Source organism: Triturus cristatus, chromosome 2_1 (assembly GCF_964204655.1).
Source record: "Triturus cristatus chromosome 2_1, aTriCri1.1, whole genome shotgun sequence".
Taxonomy (NCBI): Eukaryota; Metazoa; Chordata; class Amphibia; order Caudata; family Salamandridae; genus Triturus; species Triturus cristatus.
Window position 1 is genome coordinate 444,605,092 of NC_140581.1, and position 26,863 is coordinate 444,631,954.

General features: G+C 47.2%; 1 protein-coding gene across 2 annotated transcripts in view; it reads right to left on the reverse strand.

Moving 5' to 3' along the window:
- Positions 1 to 26,863, reverse strand: part of JMY (junction mediating and regulatory protein, p53 cofactor) — a 748,581-nt gene that overhangs the window by 648,920 nt on the left and 72,798 nt on the right. For both annotated transcript variants that reach the window (XM_085632252.1, XM_085632253.1), the window contains exon 2: positions 18,979 to 19,152. In XM_085632252.1, coding sequence (XP_085488378.1) covers positions 18,979 to 19,152 — 174 coding nt within the window. The remainder of the gene's footprint in view (positions 1 to 18,978; positions 19,153 to 26,863) is intronic.

Genomic DNA, 26,863 nt, shown 5'->3' on the forward strand with positions numbered 1-26,863 from the left:
TTAATACCGGCACGTTGGCAAGGTTCCCCCGTGTGACTAAAGTTAATCCTTTGACGATTTCCAGCATAGCGCAAGAGGTAGCCGTTGGAGGTTTAGCCACAGAAAAACTATATGTACTGCCTAACTGTAATGGATCCGTATTGGTGAGAAGGTATCCTGCAAGTAAATTGCTTAGATTTGACTAATTGACTGCCAGCAGCATTGTTAATCTCTAATTCAGAACCCCAAGATGGGAAGGGCTGATTAATAATGACAGTGTAAGATTCAGAAAGTACAGCAGACAGGGAAACCGTCTATCAGGGGAGCGCCATATAGTTTGAAATGAACATCTGAACTGTGTAATATGTGAGTGTTCTTCAGAGCGTGGTCTGTGAGGATTTTAATTCTCCCTCCAGAGTTAAGGCGCAGGGGGAAACCTCAGAGAGTGTTTAAATATTTGCTGTGCTAGAGTTAATACCGAAGGAACTGTTACTGTCAAGTGAAATGTAATGAAATGTTTTATCCTGAAATGTGCTGGATGACAAGAAACTGATTAGCCACATTGAAGAAGGAAAGATAAAGATTTCTTCCAAACTTTATAATTAGTCGGTGTAGCGTCATTTTTATGTGGTGTTGCGTTAAGGTGTGAGTTGGGTGTGATGCAAGCACGATATGCCATACTGGAATAAAAGCCCTTTGGCCTGAGCCAAGCTACCTCAAGGACGTTAGGTCCAACACACACGTTATAGTTAGAAATTAGCATTTAAAAAACCTTGCAAATTCACTGAAAAAACCATAGGTTTCACACATGTTATAGTTAGCTGGACATTTCACTCGTACAAAACCATTGAAATTCCCCCGTTATAGTTAGTTCAGCTAACTATAACTCGCGCGACCGCAATCCACTGCTGATGACGTCACATATTACATCACTGTATTCACTAAGGTACTGTTAATAAGTCAGTCATACAATTAATTTTACCAAAAAAAACATCCATTTAGACACTTATTTACCCATTTATTCTTCCATTAACCTTTAGATATACATATATAAAAAATATTTATTTTTCAGAAAGACACATATTCACTGGATGATGTCATCAGTGATGTAATATGTGACGTCATCAACAGTGGATTGCGGTCGCGCGAGTTATAGTTAGCTGAACTAACTATAACGGGGGAATTTCAATGGTTTTGTACGAGTGAAATGTCCAGCTAACTAGAACGTGTGTGAAACCTATGGTTTTTTCAGTGAATTTGCAAGGTTTTTTAAATGCTAATTCCTAACTATAACGTGTGTGAAACCTATGGTTTTTTCAGTGAAAAAAAAGAAAAATTATATATATATATATATATTCACTGAAAAAACCATAGGTTTCACACATGTTATAGTTAGCGGAAATTTTACTGATAAAAAACCAGTGAAATTGCCCCGTTATAGTTAGTGCTGGCAACTATAACTCACGCGACCGCAATCCTCTGCTGATGCTAATACTGTATTTAGACACTTATTTGCCCATGTCTTCTTCCATACATTTTTAGCTATACATATATTACAAATATTTTTTTTTCATAAAGACACATATGTCATCAGCAGAAGATTGCGGTCGCGTGAGTTATAGTTGCCAGCACTAACTATAACGGGGCAATTTCACTGGTTTTTTATCAGTAAAATTTCCGCTAACTATAACATGTGTGAAACCTATGGTTTTTTCAGTGAATTTGCAAGGTTTTTTAAATGCTAATTCCTAACTATAACATGTGTGAAACCTATGGTTTTTTCAGTGAATTTGTACGGTTTTTTAAATGCTAAGTTACTTTACGCCATTCGAGGCGTGCGCGCCCACTTAACGCAGTTCGTTCCGTGCACGGTTTTTATCAACTTTAATAAGCCCTGTACATTTGGTGGCCTTCGGCCACCAAAAGCACAGGGGGTGGGGTCAATGTGGATAGTGTTTTTTTTATTTCGATTTTATAATTTCATGTTGCCAAAATTTAGTTGTTTTTACCTATTAATAAGCCCTGTACATTTGGTGGCCAACGGCCACAAAAAGCACAGGGGGTGGGTAAGTGTGGATAGTGTTTTTTTTTTTTTTTTTTTTTACCGTACGCTTACGGTAAGCGTACGGTAAGCGTACTCGGCGAAATTGCCGAAAAAAAAATAAAACCGTTTTTGCTCTTGGGGGATGTTTGGGGACTCCCTCAACATGACTATGTGGGAGGGAGTTGTCAAAACAGCCCCGTAACATGTTTTTGGCCATCATGTTTGATAAACAACACTCAGTGCGAGAGACAAAATGGCGGACGCCGCTTCCTGGTTTCGGCCGATTCGAATGTTTACTAAGATCTAAGAGCCAATCAGAATCGCGCTCGCGCACGCCACCGTACGCTTACGGTAAGCGTACCGTAAGCGTACCGTAAGCGGGCTCAGATATATATATTGATTTAAAGGCTATTTTCTCAGAATCTACTGAACAGATTTACACCAAACCTACAAAAGGCACTTCCTTGACCTAGGGACTACCTCTCTGCCAAATTTCTAGTAATTCTGTTCAGCCGTTCGGGCTGTAGCTCGTTCTAAAGGTCCTATGGAAAAATGCATGGGAAAAACGCGTTTTGGGACCCCCCTTTTATCTCAGCCCCCGCTTGACGAATCCCCCCGAGACTTTCAGGGTAGGAGCGGAGCGTAGCGCCCCACCTATTTTGAGAAATTCGCGAGGATTCATCGACCGGCGCCAAAGTTATTCAAAATAGAATGTTGAGGTTTTCCTATGGAAAAGGGGTCCTAACTATAACTACCTACTGGCGACCGCCAGTAGGTAATATATATATATATATATATATATATATATATATATATATATATATTCACTTAAAAAACCATAGGTTTCACACAAGTTATAGTTAGCTGTACATTTCACTCGTAAAAAACCAATGAAATTCCACGTTATAGTTAGATCAGGTAACTATAACTTGCGCGCCCAAAATAAACTGCTGATGACGTCACATATTACATCACTTATGACATGGTCAGTGACATCACTCATGACATCAATGATGCCATCTGAAATGACACATTGTGCATTGCGGTCGCGCAAGTTATAGTTACCTGATCTAACTATAACGTGGAATTTCATTGGTTTTTTACGAGTGAAATGTACAGCTAACTATAACTTGTGTGAAACCTATGGTTTTTTTAAGTGAATTTGCAAGGTTTTTTAAATGCTAATTCCTAACTATAACGTGTGTGAAACCTATGGTTTTTTCAGTGAATTTGTACGGTTTTTTAAATGCTAAGTTATGTATTTATTTTTAATTTTTGCGCCAACATTTAGTTCCCCAAACCCATTTGAGATCAATAGTATGTTTCCAAACCTCATACCCTCCAATTGCCAAATCGTCCATGAAGGACTTAGAAAACAACAATTTAGTGTGGGTCAAACGCACCTTTGAAATAGGTTCGTCTCTAAGCTTAAAATAAAAAGATGGGGGGCGTGGCCAAGATGGCGGGGTGAGCGGACGCTTCCTCCCGTAGCTCCTCCGGCCCGGCCAAGCTTGAGCCCTTTTCTTATGCTTTTCTCCCCCCGCTGAGGCTCAGCGTGGAAGAGGAGTGTGGCGGAGCACCTGGTGCGCACGTCGTTGCCGTTTTGGTTCTGATCGCCTCGGGGGAAGCCCCCAAAAGGTCCGATCGAGCTCGAGGAGCGACGGAGGGCCTGAGAGGCGGAGCGCGTCGGAGTGCTGTCCGAGCGCCTCGGCTGGGCCTGGTGCTGAAAGTTGCGAACTGGAGGGAATCTGGCCCGTCGCTCGACGGAGGGTGAAGGAGCCCTGCGGGAGGGGACCCGACGGTGCGGAAGACTTAGGACGGACGGGTGCTTTGGCACTCAGACCGGTGTCGGCGACACTTCGCACTGTGTAGGCCCCTGTCCCTTGGCCGAAGTACGGCGGACTCTCTGTTGGGGTCGGACCATCTAGGCCCCTGCGTGCGACAGCCTGAAACCAGCGGTGGAACCTATTTGATTGCTGTGCGTTTTGGGGGCCCCGTTGGTGTCGCTGGGCCTGGTCGTTCTGCTCTGCCCCGCCCTGCCGCCATCTTGTCCCCGTGGGATCAGTGGTGTTGGCCTTCACCGGAGCCCTTGCTGGCGGATGTATGTGACCGCCGCTGCTGCCGGGCTGACTTTTTGGGGGATGTGCTGATGAGGAGCCCCCCACTGTAGCTCCCATTGCTGTCTCGGATGGGCACCCGCGGCTGGCGGTGACCGGACTGGACCGCCATTTTGTCACCTGTGACGCAGCGACTCTGCTTGTGGGGAGACACCCACGTCGAGCGCTTGCCAGCAGCTGGGCATCCCTGGGGCGGCGGACCAGTGCCCGACCGCAGTGCTTGCGATGTCTGGAAGAGGAGGCTCGAAGAAGGGGGACCGCACCCTGCCGGACATGCTTGGCAGGGCCCAGCAACTGCGGGACAGAGCACAGCCTTCGCCGGGGTCCTCCCGGGCCTCGGCGGACGTGACTGGGGGGGGGGAGTCACCCGTCACGAGGACCTTTATGGAGGAACTGTTTAGCTCCCTCAGGGAGGACTTCCAGACACTGACGCGGGAGGTGGCCAGCGAGGTCCGGGAAGTGCGCAGGGAAGTGGAGGGCCTTGGCGAGCGCGTTGAAACGGTGGAGACGGAGGCCCAACGCCGGGAGGAGGAGATAGTCCATCTTCAACAGGACGTTCTCCGCCTCCGGGAGCAGTGTGTTGAGCTCCAGGCCCACTCTGAGGACCTTGAGAACAGATCACGGAGGAACAACATTCGAGTGCGTGGTGTGCCGACTGCAGACGAGGGGTCCGATCTGGGGAGCTACCTGCGGGACCTGTTCCGAGAGATCCTGGGGGAAGCTGCGGACTTCCCCATTAGCATTGATAGGGCACATAGGGTTGGCCGGCAGCGCCACTCATCGGCACCTCCACCGGACATTTTGGCCTTCCTGCCCGACTTCCCGCTGAAGGAATGCATCATGACTGAGGCCCGCAGGAAACAGCCCTTGACTTTCCGGGAGCGGCCGGTGGCGCTTTACCAGGACCTCTCCGCCATCACGCTGCAGAAACGCAGGTCCTTCAGGATTGCCACTGACTTTCTGCGCGAACACGAGACGCCGTACTCTTGGGGTCATCCCTTCCGCCTGATCTTCCGATGGAACGGGGTGCTACACCAGCTACGCTCCTTGCAGGACATTTGTGGAGTCCTGGGGCTTACAGCGGCGGAGGAGGAAGGAGCTACACCGTCGTGGAGGCCCTCGGAGAGACGGAGCCGGCGGAGGTCGGCGAGGCGACGATCAGCTGCCAGCGCAGGGCGTCCTGATTCCCCTACCATCAGGGCGGACATGGCCGACGCTTTGAGGGCGGCGGCCAGGGACTCGGCCGGCTCCACCGGCGTGGCCTTGACGGCCTAATACTCACTCCGGGGGGAGATGCCTTTAGCTTCTTTAAATGCTGGGCACGGGGCGGGGGGGTCGGGGGGGAGCAGCTGGAGGTGAGTGGCTGGACGTCCACTTCGTTTTTTTCTACGGACTTGCCCGTTTTGGGGCTTGACTGGGACAATGGGGTGTTTGAGTTTGCGTTTGGCTAGTTGCCAGGGTTGTGTTTTGGGTGGGTGTAGGGGTTGTTCTGGGGTTGGGGAGGTCCCGTCCGATGTTGTCCATGCCCATGCTTGGTCTGTTTTGGCTTGTCCTGCGCGGCTGCCCCGCGCGCCCCACCCGCTGATTCCCTGCCCATTGCACGGCGCACCCGATCCCCGAGAGGAATGTCGACCCTAAAGGTAGTGACCCTTAATGTTCAGGGTCTGAATAACCCCGTGAAGCGCAGAGCGATCTTATCTTTGCTGGAGGGGACGCAGGCGGACATTTGCCTTTTGCAGGAGACCCACTTACTGTCCCGGGATTGCCATAGGATGCACTCTGCTAGGTTCCCTACCCAGTTCTTCTCCTCTGCAGCGAACAAGACGGCGGGGGTAGCCATTCTTCTAGCGAGCACTTTAGGGGTGAGGTTTTGTATAAGTGTGCTGAACAGAAGGGGAGGCTTCTTGCATATCGCATGCGCTTAGGAGGCACAGCGTTTACGGTCGGCTCCGTTTATAGCCCAAACGACCACCAAGAACGTTTCCTAGACTCCGTGTTGGTGGATGTCACTGCTTCCCCCGACCGCCACGTCATTTTGGGGGGAGACCTTAATATTGTCTTCGATTCTGTGATGGACAGATCGGCGCAGCGCTTCCCGCAGACGGGGGAACTGTCCCAGGCTGGGAAGGCCCGGATTGCGGAGATGGACTTACACGACCTTTGGCGCTCCATGCACCCCACGGATAGGGACTACTCTTACTTTTCACACGCACACCGAACCTACTCGCGGCTGGACTACCTCCTGGTGAGTGGACCGATGCATGCCGCTGCCACGGCGGCGGACATCGGGGTCCTGACCTTGTCTGACCATTCACCAGTCACCGGCGTTTTCCAGTGGCCGGCGGCCTCCCCCTCTCGGGGGGTGTGGCGCCTCCGGGATACCCTTCTACACAAAAAGTCTGTAGTGCAGCGAATTGGGGAGGTCATACAGGACTACCTAACTCACAATAGCAACACCGACACTTCGCAGGCGACACAGTGGGCGGCATTGAAGGCAGTCCTCCGGGGGGAATTTATCTCTATCTCCGCAGCCGACAATAGGGAGCGGCAACGGAAGAGGGACGAGCTGACCGTTCAGGTCCGGGAGCTTGAGCAGGTCCACCGCCGCACGGGGGCGCCAAGGGTGTGGAGGCAGTTGAAGGCTGCGAGGAAGCTCCTGTCGGCATTGGATCTTGATAGGGCGGAGTATGCCGCCTTGCGCTTGAAACATGCCTTCTACACTGGGGGGGACAAATGTGGCAAGCTCCTAGCACACCGGCTCCGGGTCACGCAGCAGCGTGGCGTCGTGAGGGAACTTGTGGGCACGGACGGGGTGGTCGTCTCCGGGGACGCAGAGGTAGCGGAATCTTTCCGCGGCTTCTACGAGGCGCTGTATGCTGAGGAGCCCTCCTTGCCACGGGACGCCGAAGGCTATTTGGAGTCGGTGACCCTTCCGGTGCTGGATCCGGCTCAGGCGGACCACCTGGAGCGGGATATCCATGTTGAGGAGGTGATTTCCGCTATCGCGCGGCTGAAGCATGGTAAGGCCCCGGGTCCGGACGGGTACACGTCTTTGTTTTATAAGACTTTTTGCACGGCTGTTGCCCCTGTCCTTACTCGGCTATTTAATTCCTTTTCCGAACCGGAAGCCATCCCACCGGATCTCCTGAGGGCGACGGTTGCGGTAATTCCGAAACCTGGGAAGGACCGGGCCCTCTGCGGTTCGTATCGACCCATCTCGCTCTTAAATGTCGACCTCAAGTTGTATACAGGGATTCTAGCGTCCAGGCTGGGTCCACACCTCCCCGGATTGGTGGAGGCGGACCAGGCTGGCTTTGTACCCGGCAGACAGACGGTCGACAATACCAAGCGGGTGGCGCATGTTCTGGAGAAGGCCTCGCGGATCCCGGGGGAGCGGATGTTGCTGTCCGTTGATGCGGAGAAGGCCTTCGACAGAGTTCACTGGCCGTATCTCGGGCTGGTTCTCAAGAAATTGGGAATCGGGGATAAGTTCCGCACCATGGAATTCAACTGTTATAAGCATCCTTCGGCGTCGGTGCGGGTCAACGGGTGTAGCTCCGGTGGATTTGCTATCGAACGCGGCACGAGGCAGGGCTGCCCCCTTTCGCCGCTCTTGTTTGCCCTCTACATGGAGCCGTTTGCTCAGAGGATTCGCGATAACCCGGATGCTGTTGGGGTCCGGATGGGCCAGTATGTCCACACTGTCAGCCTCTACGCGGACGATGTCCTGTTGACCTTGGACGACCCTAGGAGGTCACTGCCTGCTTGCCTCCAGGAACTAGACGCCTTTCCCTGTGTGGCCGGCTTTAAAATGAATATGAGCAAGTCGGTGGCGTTAGACGTGTCCCTGGCTGCGGACACCAGGAGGGACCTTCAGCGACTCTTCCCCATGCAGTGGTCCTCGTCCACGGTGCCATACCTGGGGATTCTGCTGGCGCCCACATTACCGGAGATGGTTACGGCCAATTATGCCTCCCTCAGCAGGAAGACCAAGGAGGAGCTTGGTCGCTGGAGCAAGGGCCTACTGTCCTGGCTTGGGCGAATCGCGGCGGTTAAGAGGACGGTGTTGCCCCAGATACTGTATCTTTTCCGGGCCCTCCCTCTCCAGCCCCCGGCGGGCTGGATACGACAAATGCAGGCTGACATCTCCCGCTTTGTCTGGCAGGGTCGCAAGCCACGAATGAAGAGGGTCCTCTCCACGCTTGCTCCGGAGGCGGGGGGCCTCGGTATTCCGGACCTCCGTAAGTACTTCCAGGCGGCACAGCTGCGATATTTGGTGGAGTGGAGCAGGTGGGAGTCCGACAAACACTGGCTCTTTCAAGACCAGGCAGTGGCGGGCCGCACTTTACAAGAGGTTCCATTCTTGCGCCGCGCGCACCGCCCCCCTAACCTTTACGCTTCTTTTGTTACGAGGGTCCCCCTGCGGGTGTGGGACGCAGTCTGTGAGGCTCGGGGCCTCACCACCTTCCCTTCGCCGTTCACACCCATAGTGGGCAACCCGGATTTCTCCCCAGGGATGGAGCCGGGAGTTTTCTCCCATTGGGTGCAGGCGGGCTGCAGGGCGCTCTTCCAGATCTATGGCCCGGAGGGAGTGATTCCGTTTCAGCAACTCCGCCAGGAGTTCGGCCTGACGGAGCTGGACAGATTGCGCTACATGCAGGTTCGGCATTGGGCCCTCCAGCCCCAGGTGCGTGACACCGCTGCTCGTCAAATTACACCGTATGAGAGGTGGCTGGCTACCCGGACCTCCGACGCTAAGCTAATTACCGACCTGTACAAGTACCTACAACCCCCGCCGTTTCACTATTACAACCCGGGGAGGGAGCGCTGGCACAGGGAATTGGGTAGGACACTCAGCCACAAGGAATGGGACAAAATTGCGTATCGGGCGCGGCACTCTGCATATCACACGGGCCTTACGGAGACCTTTACTAAGGTGTCCACTTATTGGTACTACACCCCGGAGAGACTGTATGAAATGCATAAACACACTGACAAGGGGTGCTGGCGGGGCTGCGGGCAGGACGGTACCCTCTCACACATCCTTTGGGATTGCCCCGTGCTGACCGCTTACTGGAAGGAAGTTTTGGACGAGGTGGATAAGCACTTTGGGATAGAGCTGCCGCGCTTCCCGGCGTATGTCCTGCTGGGCCTCCCCAATGACCTAATGTACCCACTGAAGTCCCGCAGGGGCAGGCAGATCGCGATTGCGCTGGGGTCTGCGGTCCAGAACATCCTTATCCACTGGCGCACCACCACTGTCCCCTCCATCACGGGTTGGTTGCATAGGCTTTGGCATGTGCTGGGAATGGAGAAGCTGTCGCTCACGGTGGCGGGGGAAACAGACCAATTTGAAGAGCTGTGGCAACCCTTTCTAGCGCTGCTGTCCACCGAATTCCGGGAGCTCACCTGTCCGAGGTATCTTAGGCTTCTCAGGTTGACGCCGCCGGTGATCCCGGCGGACTAGATCACATGTGAGACGGGGGCCTCGGGTGGGGGGGCTTCTTGGTGAGGACTAATCTGACGCGGGACCATAGGACGGGGGGGGGTGGGGTATTGTTTTTTCTTCCTTCCTTTCTTTACTGGGGGGATGGGGTTGGGGGGGGGGTGGATTGTGCTTTGTCGAGTTACTGCTGGTTTTCATTGCTCAGATTTGGGGTGTTGGATACGCACGCAGGGATTCCACAGTTTGCATTTCTAGCCTTTCATTTACTGTGCTTTTCCCCTGGCCCATCGAGCTATCCATCGCCAACCCTCTTGAGTTGCACCCTTTTTTCTTTGATTGTATTATATGTACCCTAACCTCCTATCCCCCTCCCCCATGGTTTGTTTTGCTTCAATAAAACGTTTTAAACATAAAATAAAAAGATGCATTATTGGATACACTGAAATCCGAAAAATACGAAACTTTTTCGATCAATGTTTTTGAACTACCAATCTTCGGGGCTGGGCAATGTTCCCACTGCGTAAAGTTGACTAAACTACGAAATGTGTTCGCCCTATGAAGAAAATGTGTTCCATAATGTTGATAACAAAACTGTTCTGCATAGTTTTCATTATTCAAATACAAATCCTCAGCATCAAATGCGGCATAGTATTTCAAATCAGAAAACAGTGTCTCTATAGTTTTAAGATCCCAATCATCAGATCGCAAGCCATACATCCCTGGACTCCCAGGGTGTCTAGTTTTCAGAAATGTCTGGGTTTTTTATGTTCCCCTAGATGTCTGCAAGCCGGGGCCAAAAACACAGGTGTCCACATATCTATCACAAAACGACCTGGTTTTTCAAGGGAGTCACCTGCTTTTTTGGTCCTGGGTTCAGAGGCCATCTAGGGAGTCCTACCAAACCCAGACTTTTCTGAAAACTAGACACCTAGAGGAGTCCGGGGCAATGCAGCTTGCATGGATCTCCCAACATTTTCCTACCCAGGATGCCCTGTAAACTTCAAATTTAGCTTAAAAAATAAAACAAAAAAAATAAATTAGGTTTTCCTCACTTTTCTGTAGGATCACCAGACCGCCACAAATTTCCTACCACCCAGGGTTCCCCTCAGTTTCCCGATAAAAATAGAACCTCACTTGTGTGGGTACTCTAAAACGTACTGTGGAGACATCAAAATTACCTATCACAAAACGACTAGGTTTTGCAAAGGGGGGGGGGGGGGTCGCCTGGATTTTGGCCCCGGATTCGGCTGGCATCTAGTGAAACCTACCAAACCCACACATTTCTTAAAACTAGACACCCAGGGTAGTCCAGGGAGGTATGGCTTACGTGGAACCCCCCCCCCCCCCCCAATGTTTTCCTACCCAGAATCCCCTGCATACCTCAGATTTAGTTGACAAAATCAAATTTGCCTCCAATATCTATGTGGAAAAGTTGGAGGATCACTGGGCTGACACAAATGTCCTACCACACAGCATTCCCCTCAGTCTCCCGAGTAATAGGATACCTCAATTGTGTGGTTGGGACAAGTGCCTGTGACTGGGACGGGCCAAAAACAGGCATTAAGGGTAGCACAGCGAATTCTAAGCGCTACATTAAAAAAATATATGCTTTAGCCAAATCTGCATTGGACACCCACACAGGTGAGGTACCATTTTTATCAGAAGACTTTGGGGAATGTGGGGGGTGGAATTTTGTGGATCCATACAGATTCCAGAACTTTCCATCAAACAAAGTTTGAGGGTTGAAAGGGATTCTGCTTAACAGACCCTGGTGAGAGCCACTCAAGTCACCCCATCCTGGATTCCCCTGGGTGTCTAGTTTTCAAAAATGTATAGATTTGCTAGGTTTCCCTAGGTGCCGGCAGAGCTAGGGTTCAATATCCCCAGCTAAGCACTTTGCAAAAAAAGGGGCTGTTCTCACTGTAAAAATGTGGAGTGCCCACGTTGCATTTTGGGGAGTTTCCCATTGCGGGCCCTAGGCCTAACCACACAAGTGAGGTACCATTTTTATCGGGAGACTTCGGGGAATACAGAATTGTAGAGCAACTGTGATTACCAATGGACTGCAATTTATGCATTCCAAATGTAAGACAATGTGTAAAACAGAAATCACTTTGAAAAATGTCCTATAATTCACATGCTAGTATGGGTACCCACAATTTCAGAGATGAGGCAATAGCTACTGTTTCTAAACTCTATATTTTGTTCCCATTCCGGAAATACATAGGTGTCTATGATACCTATTTTTCCCTCTTTATATTTTACCAAATGAATTGCTATATGCCCGGTACACAATGAAAAACCATTGCAAGATGCTGCTCAGTTATTGGCTCTGGGTTCCTCGGGTTCTTGATGACCCTACAAGTCCTATATATCCCCACAACCAGAAGGGTCCAGCGGATGTAACGGTATATTGCTTTAAAGAATTTGTCATACTTAGAAGAAGTTACAGGTGAAAACATTGGCACAAATGGCTGTTTGTTCAACTCATTTTCAATTTTTCTTATTTTTAACTGTTAGTTTCTATGAAAAGACCTTGAAAGATCTACACAAATGACCCCTTGCTGAAATCAGAATTGTGTCTACTTTTCAGAAATGTATAGCTTTACGGGATCCATTATTGCTTTCACACCCATTTCTACCACTAACTGGAAGGAGGTTGAAAGCACAAAAAATAGCAAGAAAAAGGCTACGTCCCAGTAAAATGCCAAAACTGTGTAAAAATGTTGGTTTTCTGACAAAAGTCTGCCTGTCCCTAAAAGCTGGAAAGTTGATGATTTCAGCATCACAAACCCTTTGTTGATAACATTTGAAGCGAAAAACAGGAAGCTTTCTTCTGCAGGACTTTTTCCCTATTTAAAAAGAAAAATCTGAATCCACTCCAGGGGAATCCACAAACCCTGGGCACCTTTAAAATCCTCAAGGTGTTGGAAAAAAGGGTGCAAATTTGGCGTGGATACCTTATGTGGACAAATAGTTATAGGTGGCTAAGCGCGAACTATCCCAAATAGCTAAACAAAAGGCTTAGCACAGGAGTAGGAAAGGCCTAGCAGCAAAGGGGTTAAAGTTTTGGCTTCAATATTTGGTTTCTAGCAATCAAAACAGACTTGCTTGTATGTTAACTCTGCACTTTGTTGCGGTTTCAAGTTCGTTGCCTATGGGGACGGTTTCAGTAAATCCCATCTCTTTTCTTGAATTGTTGTACTATGTAACATTTTTTAAATATGCTGTTTAGAATGCTGTTGTTCTTTTTTCATATCTTGTTATTTCTAGCTGCTTGCTGATGCTTCTGTATAGGCTTTGGTACATTGGGTCTGCATAATTGATGTTGCTCCCACCAGTTAGCTAAAGTGGAGTGTTTGTCTGGCATAAAACAAAATTTGTCATACAGACACCAGGCTATGGGTACGAAGCAGGAGCGATGGCACGTAACCCTCATTCGCATCTTGGCCTGAATTATTAGCGAAGAATAGAAGAAAGTAGCTGTTTTAATTTGTTTTGGTGAATTTCAATCAGATTTTATGACGACCCGAGGAGCATTCTGTTAACACACTATTAGAGCAACAATGGAAGCAGGCGTTTGCTATGAATAAGATAATTGAGGCCCAGTCTTTTGTTGAGCTTCACTGCCTTAGTGAGTATTCACAGGTACACTAAAACCTAAGTGTATTGACCTCTAAAAACAGAGTGATCCTGCAGTAATACCCCAGGGGTTAGGTTAAAAATGCTGGTACAACCTTAGCTACACAAACCGATCATTATTTTACCGAAAATGTGGGGTCCGTGGATTCAGCGCAGGTAGTGCGTTAGGCATATAAGGTAGTACTGAAAGGGCAAGCTTTAGCGTTAAAAGTGGGGTACGTCAAAAAGCAAAAATTAACATCTTACACAATTAGAAGGGAAACTCCAGCAACTGGAGGCGCACCACTCTTCCTCACCCAGCGAGGCCACCACACACCAACTATCTACTATCTATTAAGCAGCTGGAATATAAAATGTTGGCAAGGGAGAAAACTCGGGCTCGATTGTTACACACTCAACATAAAATATACGAGCTAGGAGACAGAGCAGGGAAAATGCTAGCGTGGTTGGAGAAGAGGGAACAAGGGGCGCAATGGGAGCCCGGACTGTCCCTAGAGGCGGGGCGGCGCAGATTTCAGATCCACAAGAGATAGCGGAAGCCTTTGCAGATCATCTGGAGGCAGTGTATACCTCCTCAACCACATGTACGGCTGAAGACTCACAGCAATTGTTAGCAGAAATGTGCCTCACGACTTTATCAGAGGATGATAGATATGCCCTGGAAACAGACATTACAGATGAGGAGATCTGCAAAGCAATATTTAGTATCCAGTCTGGGAAAGCGATGGCCCCAATGGAGTCCCTATTGAATTCCTTAAACCCTTGGCCCCACGGCACCCCACCTGTACAATGAAAGCCTTGAGAAAGGAATCCTCCCTGATGACTAACATTTGGCTTCTATAGTAGTTATCCGTAAGCCAGGAAAACCCGTTGATAACTGCGGTTCTTACCGACCAATATCATTAATTAATGTTGAGGCTAAAGTGTTAGCGAAGCTCCTGGCCTCTCGTTTAGTGGCAATGCTCCCATCCTTGGTTCATGCTGAGGACGGAACACAGCCATAACTATCCGACCTATTCACAAGGTCCTGGGACGTCAATAAAATATATAGACGAAGATGCAGTGGTACTTTACCTCGATGCCTCCATGGCATTTGACTCCATCGAATGGCCATATTTGTTCGAAGTGCTGACACGCCTGGGGTTGAGGCCTAGATTCCTAGGGTGGATCAGGCTACTCTATACGGAGTTGCGGGGTCAAGTAAAGGCTAATAACACACGTCCCATATTTTTTCACTGGGTAGAGGCACTAGGCAAGGCTGTCCCTTATCCCCCCTGCTTTTTGCCTTAATGCTGGAGCCTCTGGTGTTGTGGGTGAGAGGAGATGCCGGGCTCAGGGGGCTGAAATGGGAGATAGAAACGGAAGATAGGATATCGCTATATGCAGATGACATCTTGATATACTTAGCGTCCCTCTACACTTCAATACATGGGCGCCTGAACATCTTCACAAACTTCTGCAAACACGCCGGTTATGCCATTAACTGGGCTAAATCGGTGCTGTTTGTTCTTCCGGCCCAATTCCCAGGCTTCCACCAGGCTTTGAAATTACGATAGCTTGTGACGGATTTTGTTATCTAGGAGTCTTTATTACTCCTGACCCTCAGCTTTTCTACGAGAAAAACGTAGCTGTCCCCTTAGACCGGCTCCACAGTGATGTCAAACACTGGAGAACGCTGCCGCTCTCATTGTTACGCCGAGACACCTTGTTTAAGATGCTTTCTCTCCCGGGGTTTTTGTATATCCTCCAAAACTGCCCCTATAGGATACCCGACTCATACTTCAACAATATAGAAAGCGATGTCCGCTTGTTACTATGGAGTGGGGGAGCGCCCCGTATAGCACTGTCCAAGCTGACCAAAGGATGGTACGACAGAGGGATCGCACTTCCGGACATACGACTCTACTACTGGGCCTCGCAATTAGTGGCAATAAATCATTGGCTATACCGTTCCCAGTCAGACCCAGCATACGCGCTTGACAAATATCAGGTGGGAAGGGAGGGATACATGGGAGCCCTATACACAAAAACCCAGAAAGGGAGATATGTGGGACCAATGACCCAGACAGTGGAAATATTGCTTGAGGCCACAAAACGGCTGGGCTGGACTGGAGTGTTGATCCAGGCCACGCCCCTGTGGGCCTCTCAAAAGCTGGGGCTCCTGTGTTATCACTCAGGATTTGACAAATGGGACACAATCTGGATCTCCACCGTGGGCCAGTTAGTACGAAAGGGTAAACTCCTCACATTCAGTGACCTACAGAAACAATATGAACTGGCTCAGGGAGAGATTTTTCGATGCATGCAGATCCATCACGCACTCACTACAGCGCTTCCTGACATGAGTAAACTGCCAGAGTCCTCCCCTTTGGAAGACAGACTATTATCTGAACCAATCCCCAACAAAGCCATTTCCCTAACATATCGCAAGCTATGTAACAACCTGCCAGATCCTTTTCAGAAGCTCCGAGAGCGGTGGCAAGCCGACATCGGACAAATTGACGATGACGACTGGCAAACGGCATTGATGTCCCCCCGGGAAACAGCAATTAATCTTCGCTTCCGGTTGATACAATAAAAAAAACTTTACACAGAACATATCTCACGGGGACCACCTTAGCGAAGATGGGAATTAGGTAAGATACACTAAGTCTGCACGGGTATCAACAAGTGGCAACCTTCTACCATATACTTTGGGAATGCTCGCACGTAATGCACACATGGGACCGGGCTACGCTCCAAATGCAAGAGGCAATAGAAAAGCAGATAGTGTTGACACCACCATTAGGGCTTCTTAACATTTGGGAGGCCACTGACCTCACAGAAGTGGAGCAGCAATTAGCCACTCTGGGCTACACATTAGTAAAGAGAGCAATCGCCCTGAAATGGGAGGGCAGTAGAAATACATACAACTAAAACTTGGGCAGCCGAATTTGACAAATGTATGGTCGCAGAAAAAGAAGTCTTTAAAACTAGAGGATGTCCCAAGAAGTCTGTGTATATCCCCAACTGTTGAAATGGAAACATCCAGACATAACAGACACCTATCTAAACTCAATGTGTGATTTATCGTATACTGCTTTAATGTATGAACCAGGTATAAGTCGATTGGAATGTATGCCTGCCAATGGTTGTATCCGCTTCTTGAATGTTGAAACCAATAAAAAAAACTTTTTAAAAAAAATGCTTGTACTGTCGTACCTCTTGTGGATCCTAGCCAGGATTATCCTGAACCGTCCTGGAAGTCATGCAGGGAGCTGCCTTGGTACCCCACCCTCTGTTTTTTTCTGGGTGCACTCACCAATCTGGGTCGCACCCAAACGCTTCTCCAAAAAGAGCCCTTAATCGCTTGTCCGCCACTCCAGTCCTCAACCCTGGAAGGCCACACCAATGCACCTTACCATCACTTGGCTCCCCCAAAGCTTACTGGCGACCTTTACCACTGGCGGGCTGGAGCAGTTAAAGCAGAGAGCAACGGTGCCAGGAGGAGCATGGGTGAGCAGCCCTAGGCACACAACAGGATGCAGGACTGTGAGCACCCATCACTGACCTCTGGCAATGGTGGTGGTGCTAGGCACGAGCGTCCCCAGCTGCTTCCGCCGGGGTCCGCACAATTTGGCTCGGTCCGGAAGAAGGTCACGGTCTGGAGTCTCATGCTGTCAGTGCCCAGTGCTCCTCTTCCTCATCAACAAAAGGATCAGATGTTTACTCTAAAATGTGTTGATATCTCCAAATAATGCCTCCATTTAGCGATTTTTCAGAGCACAGTTCCTTCCCTGGTCTGTACCTCTTATTAACCCAGTTCTGTAGGACTTCTGTCTAGTCACATTATTCCTACATTCCTTTTCTTCCATCTTTCTCCTGTTTCTGCCTTTATCTCTCGCAAACTGTTGGTCAAAGTTTGAGGAGGAAAAATAAGTTCCAGTCCCCACAAATCAGTAATATAACACACCAACTGTAACAACTTCCACAAATTAACTATTACTTTCTAACCACTACTCATTGGAAAAATAGCTAAACTGAGCGCCTGAACCCAGGCAATCAACTTAGCTAACAGCACCATAGAACAGTAGTGCTACAGGCATATAGATGATGCTGATATTTACGGCTACAATCGTGACATTGTCACCTGTTCCTAATATACACGGTTCCGACCGCTCTAGTGCTAGAGAGGAGCCAGAAAATACCCGCCTGCAGTTGCATGTGCCTGAGGCAAAAGGGCTGTGGGTGTTCGGAATGTGTGTTTGTGCATACATGCAAGAGAGCACATAAATCGATGCAAGTGTGTGCATGTTTGTGGGAATCAGTATTTTAGAATGGAGGGATAGCCATCGTCAAGGGTTAGGGGCTTATTCTGGCCCATTAGTACCCATATTTGACATTTCGAGCATTCTGGTTCCCCCTGCACAACAGTGGTCCCATCCTTGACACATTACGGGTACTCTTGGCAACATTCTATTCCTCCATGACTGGAAAGTTAACCATCCTTGACATACTGTAAATATTAGTGATGACAGCCTACTTATTCCTGGTATATCAGTAGCCCATTCTAGAAACACTGCATTAATTTTTTAGGGTATTCCTTCTATAGCTACAATGATTGGGCCCCACCCTTAGCCTCTTTTTTGCATTCTGGACAACATTCAGGCAATCCATGGCACAAGGTTTGCCAATCCTGGACATACTCTAGTCGTCTTTCTTGACAACGCTATGCTATATACATTTAAGAGAGACAGACCAGTTGTCATTGGCAACAACATTTTCTTAACTATGTGCAAGACATATAGCCCTACAGCCAATTTAGGAAAACTGCGCTGCAAAAACGCTTTTGCTGCCATTTGTCAAAGTCTTTAGGAGGGATGTGCCCAGACACCCTTGGGCATAGTAAGGCTTTATGCTGCAGTGTGTGCTATGTGTCTTTTATTCGCTTAGTCAAAGTCAAGGTAGCTAATTGTGCCATGCGTCTGTAAAGTTTTAGTAGCTTTCACAGACAGCTGGGAGACGATACAAATGCTTCCAAACATATTAAACTAATTAATGAAAGTTCATCAATGTATGCTGAAGGGAGCATATTTGTTTTCAAAACAAACTGAGAAGCAACAGTGGTGAAAATGTAATAAAAATCCCCAAAACTGCAAGCAATCACTCTAACATAATGGCCCCTGGTCCCATACAAAGTTTCCTACCCTATTGTTTGAAATTCCTTAACAATAGCCTCAGAATTAGCACAGGCAAAAAAGAGCACTGAAAAGTGATTTGAAAGGTCTTCAACGAACAGGTTGAGTTACAGACTTCTGCAAAGAACAAAAAAACAGCTTAAAACATGGAGGTAACTGCCAGAGACCTGTTCAAAAAAAGGAAAGAAGCTACTTCATAAAACTATAAACTTTTCTTCAGATTTATTTACAATTAGATTACAGGGCCTAAAGTGCTCTACATCTAACACACACACACACACACACACACACACACACACACTAACACACACACACCCCCACACGCACTAACACACACACACACACACACACACACACGCACTAACACACTAACACACACACACGCACGCACTAACACACACGCACTAACACACACACACACACCCACACACACACACACACACACCTTTCACAGAATGTTTAAAAAATTAGCGTAACAGAACTTACCAGTGTGATCTAAAGATAAATAAATTGCACCTCCAAACGAGCAGAATTCTTTATAAGCAATTAACATATGCAAAGTTGGCACAATACCTTTATCTGCTGTCTTCTAAGCATAGCCAATTCTCTCATATCTCGAAATGGCTGGAGCAAGTACTGGTATAGTTCCGTGGTTGCTTCGGCAAGGTTACTGTAAGCCTCATCTTCCAATTGATACAAATCAAGCAACTCAACCATACTTTCTGTGTTCTTGTGTTTTTCCAAAAGCTATAGAAATGAGAAAAAACTCATTGAAACCATGCAGTTCACGTTACAATTCGATGTTCAAGAAAAGTAGACTTTTCCAACCATCAAAAAACTAATTTTCAACCAAGAGTGTAGCCAAAATAATAGATGAGGGAGAAACCTCTGAATAATTATACAGGTTATTTATTTATATATAGTTACCACTAAAAAATACCCTAATAAGCATGGATACATACAAAAATAAGTTTAATAATTCTTCACTACCAACGTCCTTAGTCCACTGAAGGAATGAAGGTGTGCATAGGGAAAAAGTTACTTACCTGTATCTGTAGTTCTCCAGTATTGGTATCTTTCATGCATTGACATGCTTGAATGATCTCCAGTTGCCAAGCTGAGAACCCCAGGGTGAAATTCAGAAATCAGGACTATACTAAAAAAGCCTGCTATGTCTGAAAAATATCCTCTTTATTATCCTATTCACGTCATTTGAAAATAACAAAACCTTCAGCCAATCAGATTGCAGCATCCTGACTTGCACTCCCCTCAGTCTACCATACTTAAGATTTTCCAGTACAAGTGTGAAGAACAGTTAGTGTTGCTGAATAGATGACAATAGGTCAAAGAGGGTGAGTATCATGTGAATCTATGAAAGATACCAATCTTGGAAAATTAGTTAAATTACTTTTTTCTTTCTCCGGTATTGGATCTTTCATAGATTTACATGCTTGAATCAAACTAAAAAGCTGCGGTGGATGGTGGGAAATGAATAAATAAAATGACTCACCTTATTGGAAAAGATGACAGAACACTGCCTGTCTGCCAGTCTTACTGCTGCATCATTTTGTACTGTTGAATTCAATCAGTAATGCTGAATGAATGTGGGTCTATATTTCCATGTTCCTGCCTTACAAATGTATTGACACACCTGCAAGCAGAGCATTACAAGAGGAAACACTCCTTGTAGAGCGTGCTTTCAGTTTACCTTTTAGAGGGCTTTGTGGTTTACAATGACGAAACACAATAGCCAAAGATAACCAGTGGGCTATGCTCTAATTTGAAAGAGAAAGACATTTAGGAGGGGAGGCATAGGCTACCAACAGTCGATCTATTTTTCAAAATGCTTTACCCCTGTCAATGTACATTTTTCAAGCACCTTCTCACATCTACAGTGAAAAGTGCTCTTTCCGCTACGACCTTAGGATTTTGAAACAAATGTCTTTACATCCACAAGTTCATTCAAGTAAAACTATGATAGCAGTTTTGGAATTAATCAAGGGTTTGTTCTTAATATAACCCAGTAATCCCTAAATTACACAAAGGCCTCCTTAACGGTAAGGGCCTGTATTTTGCTCCATCTTCTTGTAGAGGTAAATGCGAACAGCAACGCAATTTTCCAGGACAGATATTTCATTACGACATTATGAATGGGTTGAAAAGAACTCTTCTTCAACAGCGAAAGACGGGCTGGAGGGATGGCGGCCAGCGAAGGACCACAACGCTGGGAAAGTGAAGGCTCGCACTGACATGGACTAACCTCTGCAGCAAGGAACTAGGCAAGACACATCGGGGACGGAGATCGAAGGTGCCGGAATGTACGGCTGAACCCGGGGAGCCGGGCCAAAGCCTACCCCCCCCTTAATCTACTTTTAGTTAGTTTACATTGGGCGACAGGCATGGTTGGAGTCCTGGGCAGTTCAAAGCCCGGAGTGCAGGGGAGCAGGGTGGGGGGCAATGGGGTTATGTGTTGTTGTTAGATTTCATTATTACAGATGCAGGCACCAAGTTACATGAGCTTGTGGGGCTGATACAGGTTACACTGGGACTAAAGCCAGTGGTTACATGGGAAAGCAAACTGGCCCCTTTTCTCCCTTTGAATGGTCTAGAATAGCGAGAGGATTCATACATACATGCTTTCTTGTGAACTGTGACACATTCTCACATGAGGACTGTGGGTGAGAAACATTTTAATTTATTATCGTGGAACGTAAATGGACTGAGGGATAAATTGAAAAGAGGAGTTGTGTTGCAGTTTATCAAGAGACAAGCGTCTGATCTGGTGTTACTTCAGGAAACACACCTGATAGGTAACATGTGCAAAGCCCTGGGACATATGGGGATACCACTTAGTGGCTCATTCTGGGTTAACCACAGGATCGCTTGGAGTTGGCATATTGAAGAGAAAGTCCTTTCCCATGACGATTGATCAGGTACAGACAGACAACTTGGGGAGATATATTGCAATATCGGTGAATTGGAAAGGCGAGATGCTTAACATACTATCGGTATACTTGCCGCCAGGCCTCCAACAGGCGGCCCTGAGGGACTTGGGGGAAGGTGCTGATGGCACTCCCTATGGGAAAATTGGTGTTGCGCGGGGATTTTAATGCAGTAATTTCAGGTAGGTTAGATCGCCACCCTCCCAGAATACTTAACACAACACAGGTGGGATTCTCTCACTTCCTGGACGCCATGGGGCTAGTGGATAGCTTGAGAGTACATCATCATAATGAAGTAAATTTCACCTTTTACTCAGGGGCCCATAACAGCTTCTTTCGCATTAATTACATCCTCACTTCTTCCGATCAGATCCCATACCTTAAACGGATCAAACACCTAGCGAAGGGAATATCGGATCACTCCCCAATATGGGTGCAGTTTGCTATGAGATACAGTAGCAATACACGTGTAGCGCCCATAAACCCATGGCACCTGCGCAACCAAGTACTCAAGGAAAAAGTTACCAAAGAAATTGAATACTACTTTAAAGAAAATGAAGGAACAGTAGATTTGACAGGTACCCTCTGGGAGGCCTTCCAGACAGTAATACGGGGGCAGGTATTGGCACATGGGGCAGGGGCTAGGAAGGAAAAGAACGCAAGGCTGCTCAATTTAGAACAGGAGATTTCACATCTGGAGAGTGAGGTAGTCAGTAGGGGAGGACAGGAATCCACACATACTCTCAAACTTAAGCAGACCGAGTACAGGGAGGAGGCGAGAGACATCACAAAAACGTTAGAGAGGCATAAACCTGGGCGTATCTTCGAATTGGGAGATAAAGCTGGTAAACTGTTGGCATGGCTCGATAAGAGGGAACTGGTGAGTCGGCTAGTGGTGGAATTGAAGGGAAGTGCAGGTGATCCTCTTAGAGTTCCTCAGGAGATCGCTAATGAGTTCGCAACATACTATGAGAGGCTTTATACGTCCAGGATTACGACACAGGACAGCGAGGTGGCGGATATGTTGTCGGAAATGCAACTACCACAGTTAACAGAGGAGGACAAAGTCTCCCTAGACAGTGACCTCACTCAAGAGGAAATAGCCCAGGCCATCCAAATTCTCCAGTCGGGAAAGGCAATAGGCCCAAATGGGCTACCCATTGAACTCTATAAACTGAAACCTGACAGGAATGCCCCATATCGCAAAGCCATGTACGAAGAGAGTTAAGAAAAGAGATATCTCCCGCACGACCAGAGAATGGCCACGTTGGTGGTCATTCATAAAGAAGGGAAACCCAGAAGTAAATGCTCTTCCTACAGGCCTATCTCCCTGCTAAATGCAGAAATTAAAATACTGGCGAAGCTTTTGGCCACCAGGTTGGTGCGTGTGATTTCCGGACTGGTCCATCCGGACCAATTCGGCTTAATGCCAGCTAGAAACACGTCACTGAACCGGAGACGATTAAATGGGGTCATGGGGAGGGTGGACACACGGAGGATGGAAACACTGAGTGAGGACGGAGGGTTGGGAGGACCGCATTTACCTCTATGCGGACGATATATCACTATATTTCGCGTCGCCAACTAGATCGTTGCATCGAGTCCTTAATATCTTTACAAATTTTGGCACCTACTCCGGAAACGCAATCAACTGGACAAAGTCAGTGATATTTGTACTGCATGGAGACCCTTCCACCCTCCCCAAGGATTGACCAGTGACAGTGGCCAAGGATGGCTTTAAATATTTGGGGTTGTACATTACCACGGATCCTAAATTGTTCTACACTACCAACCTGCAGCCACCTTTGGAGAGGCTGAGACGCGATGTAGAGTACTGGAAGACATTGCCGCTCTCTCTATTGGGTAGAACGGCATTATTCAAAATGATGTCGCTGCCTCGTTTCTTGTACATCCTACATAACGCACCAGATATGGTGTCAGCAGCATACTTTAAAGCTGTGGAGAGCAAACAGAGCGCTGCTCTGGGATATCGGCCCGCCCCGAATTGCGATGTCGAAATTGGTACAGAGTTGGTATGACGGGGGTATTGGTCTACCTAATATCAAAAAGTATTATTGGGCGTCTCAATTGTCCTCCATTAATCATTGGATCTATAAGCCCCATGATGATCCGGGATATACGATGGACAGGTGGCTATTGCCAGGTAGTAACTACACGAAAACCTTATATTCTAACCCATCTTGGATGGGGCTGACGGGACCCACTCACCATGCAGTTCAGATATGGCACATGGCGCAGAAAAGTATGGGATGGGCAAAAACTGTAACACTAGCCACCCTGCTATGGGACTCAGAACAGCTTGGATCCCTTTGGAAAACGAAAGGATTTGCTGAGTGGGATACTATCGGGATATCGCGGGTGGGAAACCTTTGGAAAAAGGGAGAGGTAGTAACTTTTGAGATGTTACAGCAAGAGTATGAACTAGCGGAGAGTGAGAGGTTCAGATATTTGCAGGTGCGACACGCATTAAGAGCGGTATTGCCTCATGGGGAACCTTTTCCGGAGGCCTCGCCCCTGGAAGATCGACTCTTAGATGGATACATGCCGCGCAGGGCGATCTCGCTAACTTATTCCAAATTGATTAACAATTCCCCCGATCCACTTCAACAGCTCCGGACAAAGTGGGAACAAGACCTGCAGGAGTTAGATGAAGAGAATGGCGTGAGGCCTTAGCGTCACTTAAAGAGACGGCGATATCATCGAAGTTAAAGTTAGTGCAATTGAAAGTGCTGAATAGAATATATTATGCAGGGCGCACATTAGTCAAGATGGGCTATAAAGAAGAAGCTAGTTGTATGCGTAAGTGCAGTCAAGAGGGTACGTTCCTGCACATATTGTGGGAATGCCCACTGATAGTGAAATACTGGGAGGCAGTCCTCAAGTGCATGGGGGATGTATTGGGGATTCGCCTGGAACTAAATCCAAAGTTGTGCCTTTTGAATATTTGGGAACCAACGGACACTGGATCCAAAGAGAAGCTGTGGGTGACCCTAGGCGAAGAGAAACATTGCAAGAAAGTGGGGAGCCCAGGATACTCCAACAGTAAGGGAATGGATTGAAGATATGGATTGGTGTATGTTCCGAGAGAAAACAGTGTATGTGTCCAGGGGGTGCCCCAAAAAGTGGATGCAAATATGTGGTAAGTGGAACTCTTATAGGGGAGATATATGTGCTGCGCCCAGGCTGCCAGATCGTACCTCACTGGAGGAAGTGGAGATGTAGGGGAGGGACCTTACCAAATATTGTTGCCTATTGATTGTAATCGATGTAAATATATGCTATCAAAGTCAAAGTAATGCGATGAAAATGATGCCTATAAATCTGTATTGTTTATGGTTTGTCTATAATAAAAATATTTTGTTTTTTTAAATATGAAGCAGCATATACAGAGTATCGATATGGGCAGTAGATGCCCTGGCTGAATTATTTCCTCATCGATACAGCCTGTTGACTAAATACCGAAAAAGGAGCTTTGTGCATATGTTCAAGCTGGTGACCTCTACAGTACCTCTACAGTACCTGCGCACAGAGCCATAGCCCAAGTGGCGAAAGTGATAAAAGTGCTGTGGTGCAAAGTAGTGGTCTAGGGCTGGCTGATAGCAAAGGTGATTAAAATAGCCCACAGACTGTTCTCCATATAGTTAGACTAGTCTGGGTTTCAAAATAGGAGTCAGTTAGGAGCGTTCACGTGTAATTAATAGGCTGAGAGTCATTAGTTCGACGTCGGAGGTGAGCTCTAAGTTCTTAGACGAATTTGCCACACCTTGACAGAGAACTTCCCTCCGATTGAGAAAAGCATATCGCAGAGGTCTCCTGGCAAGTATCTAAATGTGAGTATTCATTATGCTCAGGAGCCAAGCCGACAAGTTTAGGGACGTTGGATCTGGATGAAGTACTTGGCCCTTAAGGGCAGTCAACAAATTGTGAATTGGTTTCAGCTGAATATCAAGTTTCGAAAGGAGATGTAGTTCAGTGAACCAGTACGGTCTGAGCCTTGTAGGAGCTATAAAAATGAATCGCCATGGTCCCCTCTTCATGTTGTTTAGCACCTTTACCTGGATCTACCCGAGAATATGGAACTCTCTCCCTTCTGTCCAATTCATTGATATTCACCTTCAAGTAAGAGGTGAAAAGGTTCTTACTAAGCAGATTCTTATGATAATACAACATACTGACTAGGAACAACTCAGAAACCCTTATATCAGGGGCATTATTTCGCCAGATTCAGATATCCTTAATCATATTGGCATGCAGCAAGAAGGGTGATCATGGAACACAAACTTTCATTTGTATGCTTTAGGTCTATAGGATTATATATATATGTTATATAACAGAATTTGAGGGATGCTCTATACAGTTCTCTGATACCTTTGGGTCATGTTGGCGCTTTATAAAAATCCATAAATAAAATGGGTATATGGGGTAGGAAATGTAGGCAAAGATTCCTGCCCATTCTAGCAAAAATGTACTCCCCAACTACCCTGGTTGTTGATGCCAACTTGCATAAAATATGCATTTACGGTTTTGGCAGCTACAAATAAATTCCAACTTTGTTTTTCCCCGGTGACTACAGAAGTCTTCAGGTCGTTACCGATTTATCTTGCATTCAAGGCAATTCTTTGTCATCCTGCTCAGGGTGTTCACCCACTGATTGTCAGCGCCAGGCATATGCTCCACTGTTCGTGTGAGGCGATGCTTTTCTGACAATTCCCACGTTTTTTGCAGTTCTGAAGATACTAGTCTTGATTTCATGCTTCCTGGACACAATGTTTGTACATCCTTCCCAAGTTCACTTAAATAAAATCACAAATCAGTCTTTAAACACTGTGCAGACTTTTAGTGGTAATTTAGCCTGTTGCTCACATAAAACTGAAGTTTCAGATGAATTTTGAGTCTGATAAAGTGCTGGATACCAGTATGAGATCTAGACGTTTCTCCAGGCAAATATTAGTAAGAGTTAATGAGCAGGTGGTCAGAGAAGTTAAGAAAAAATTGTTATTTTGGAGTTCATTAGGAAGTGTAATATTGCAGTTGATAAGATTGATTTGATTTAATTGTAATGGGAAAGGGCATAATGTTTCCTTTAAAAGGAGATATACAATGATATTCAAAGGATGATGCGGAGGTGGCTTGTGTTAGAGTGGGGGTGGATTTAAGAATCAAAATGAAGTTCATAACCCTCCAACTTTGCAGATGTTCGGGGTTTGTACACAAGTGTGACAATGTTTCTAGCACATTGGCAAGTGTGACTGAATCCATGCAGTTGGCCCAGAATTCTTGATGGTACAGATATGGAGAGAGGGTTGTGAGAGAGAAAATAGTCAGTGGTATATTTCATGAACGACTGAGCCAACAGAGCCAAAGAGACCGAGAATTTATTAGAGGAGTTATTTGAAAACTTTGATGCAGAGCCTCAGTGGGCAGATTAGCTAGCTAGTTCTGGGTGCAATGTGACATCGCTGTAAATGAGCATAGAGGTACTGGGTGTGGGTAAA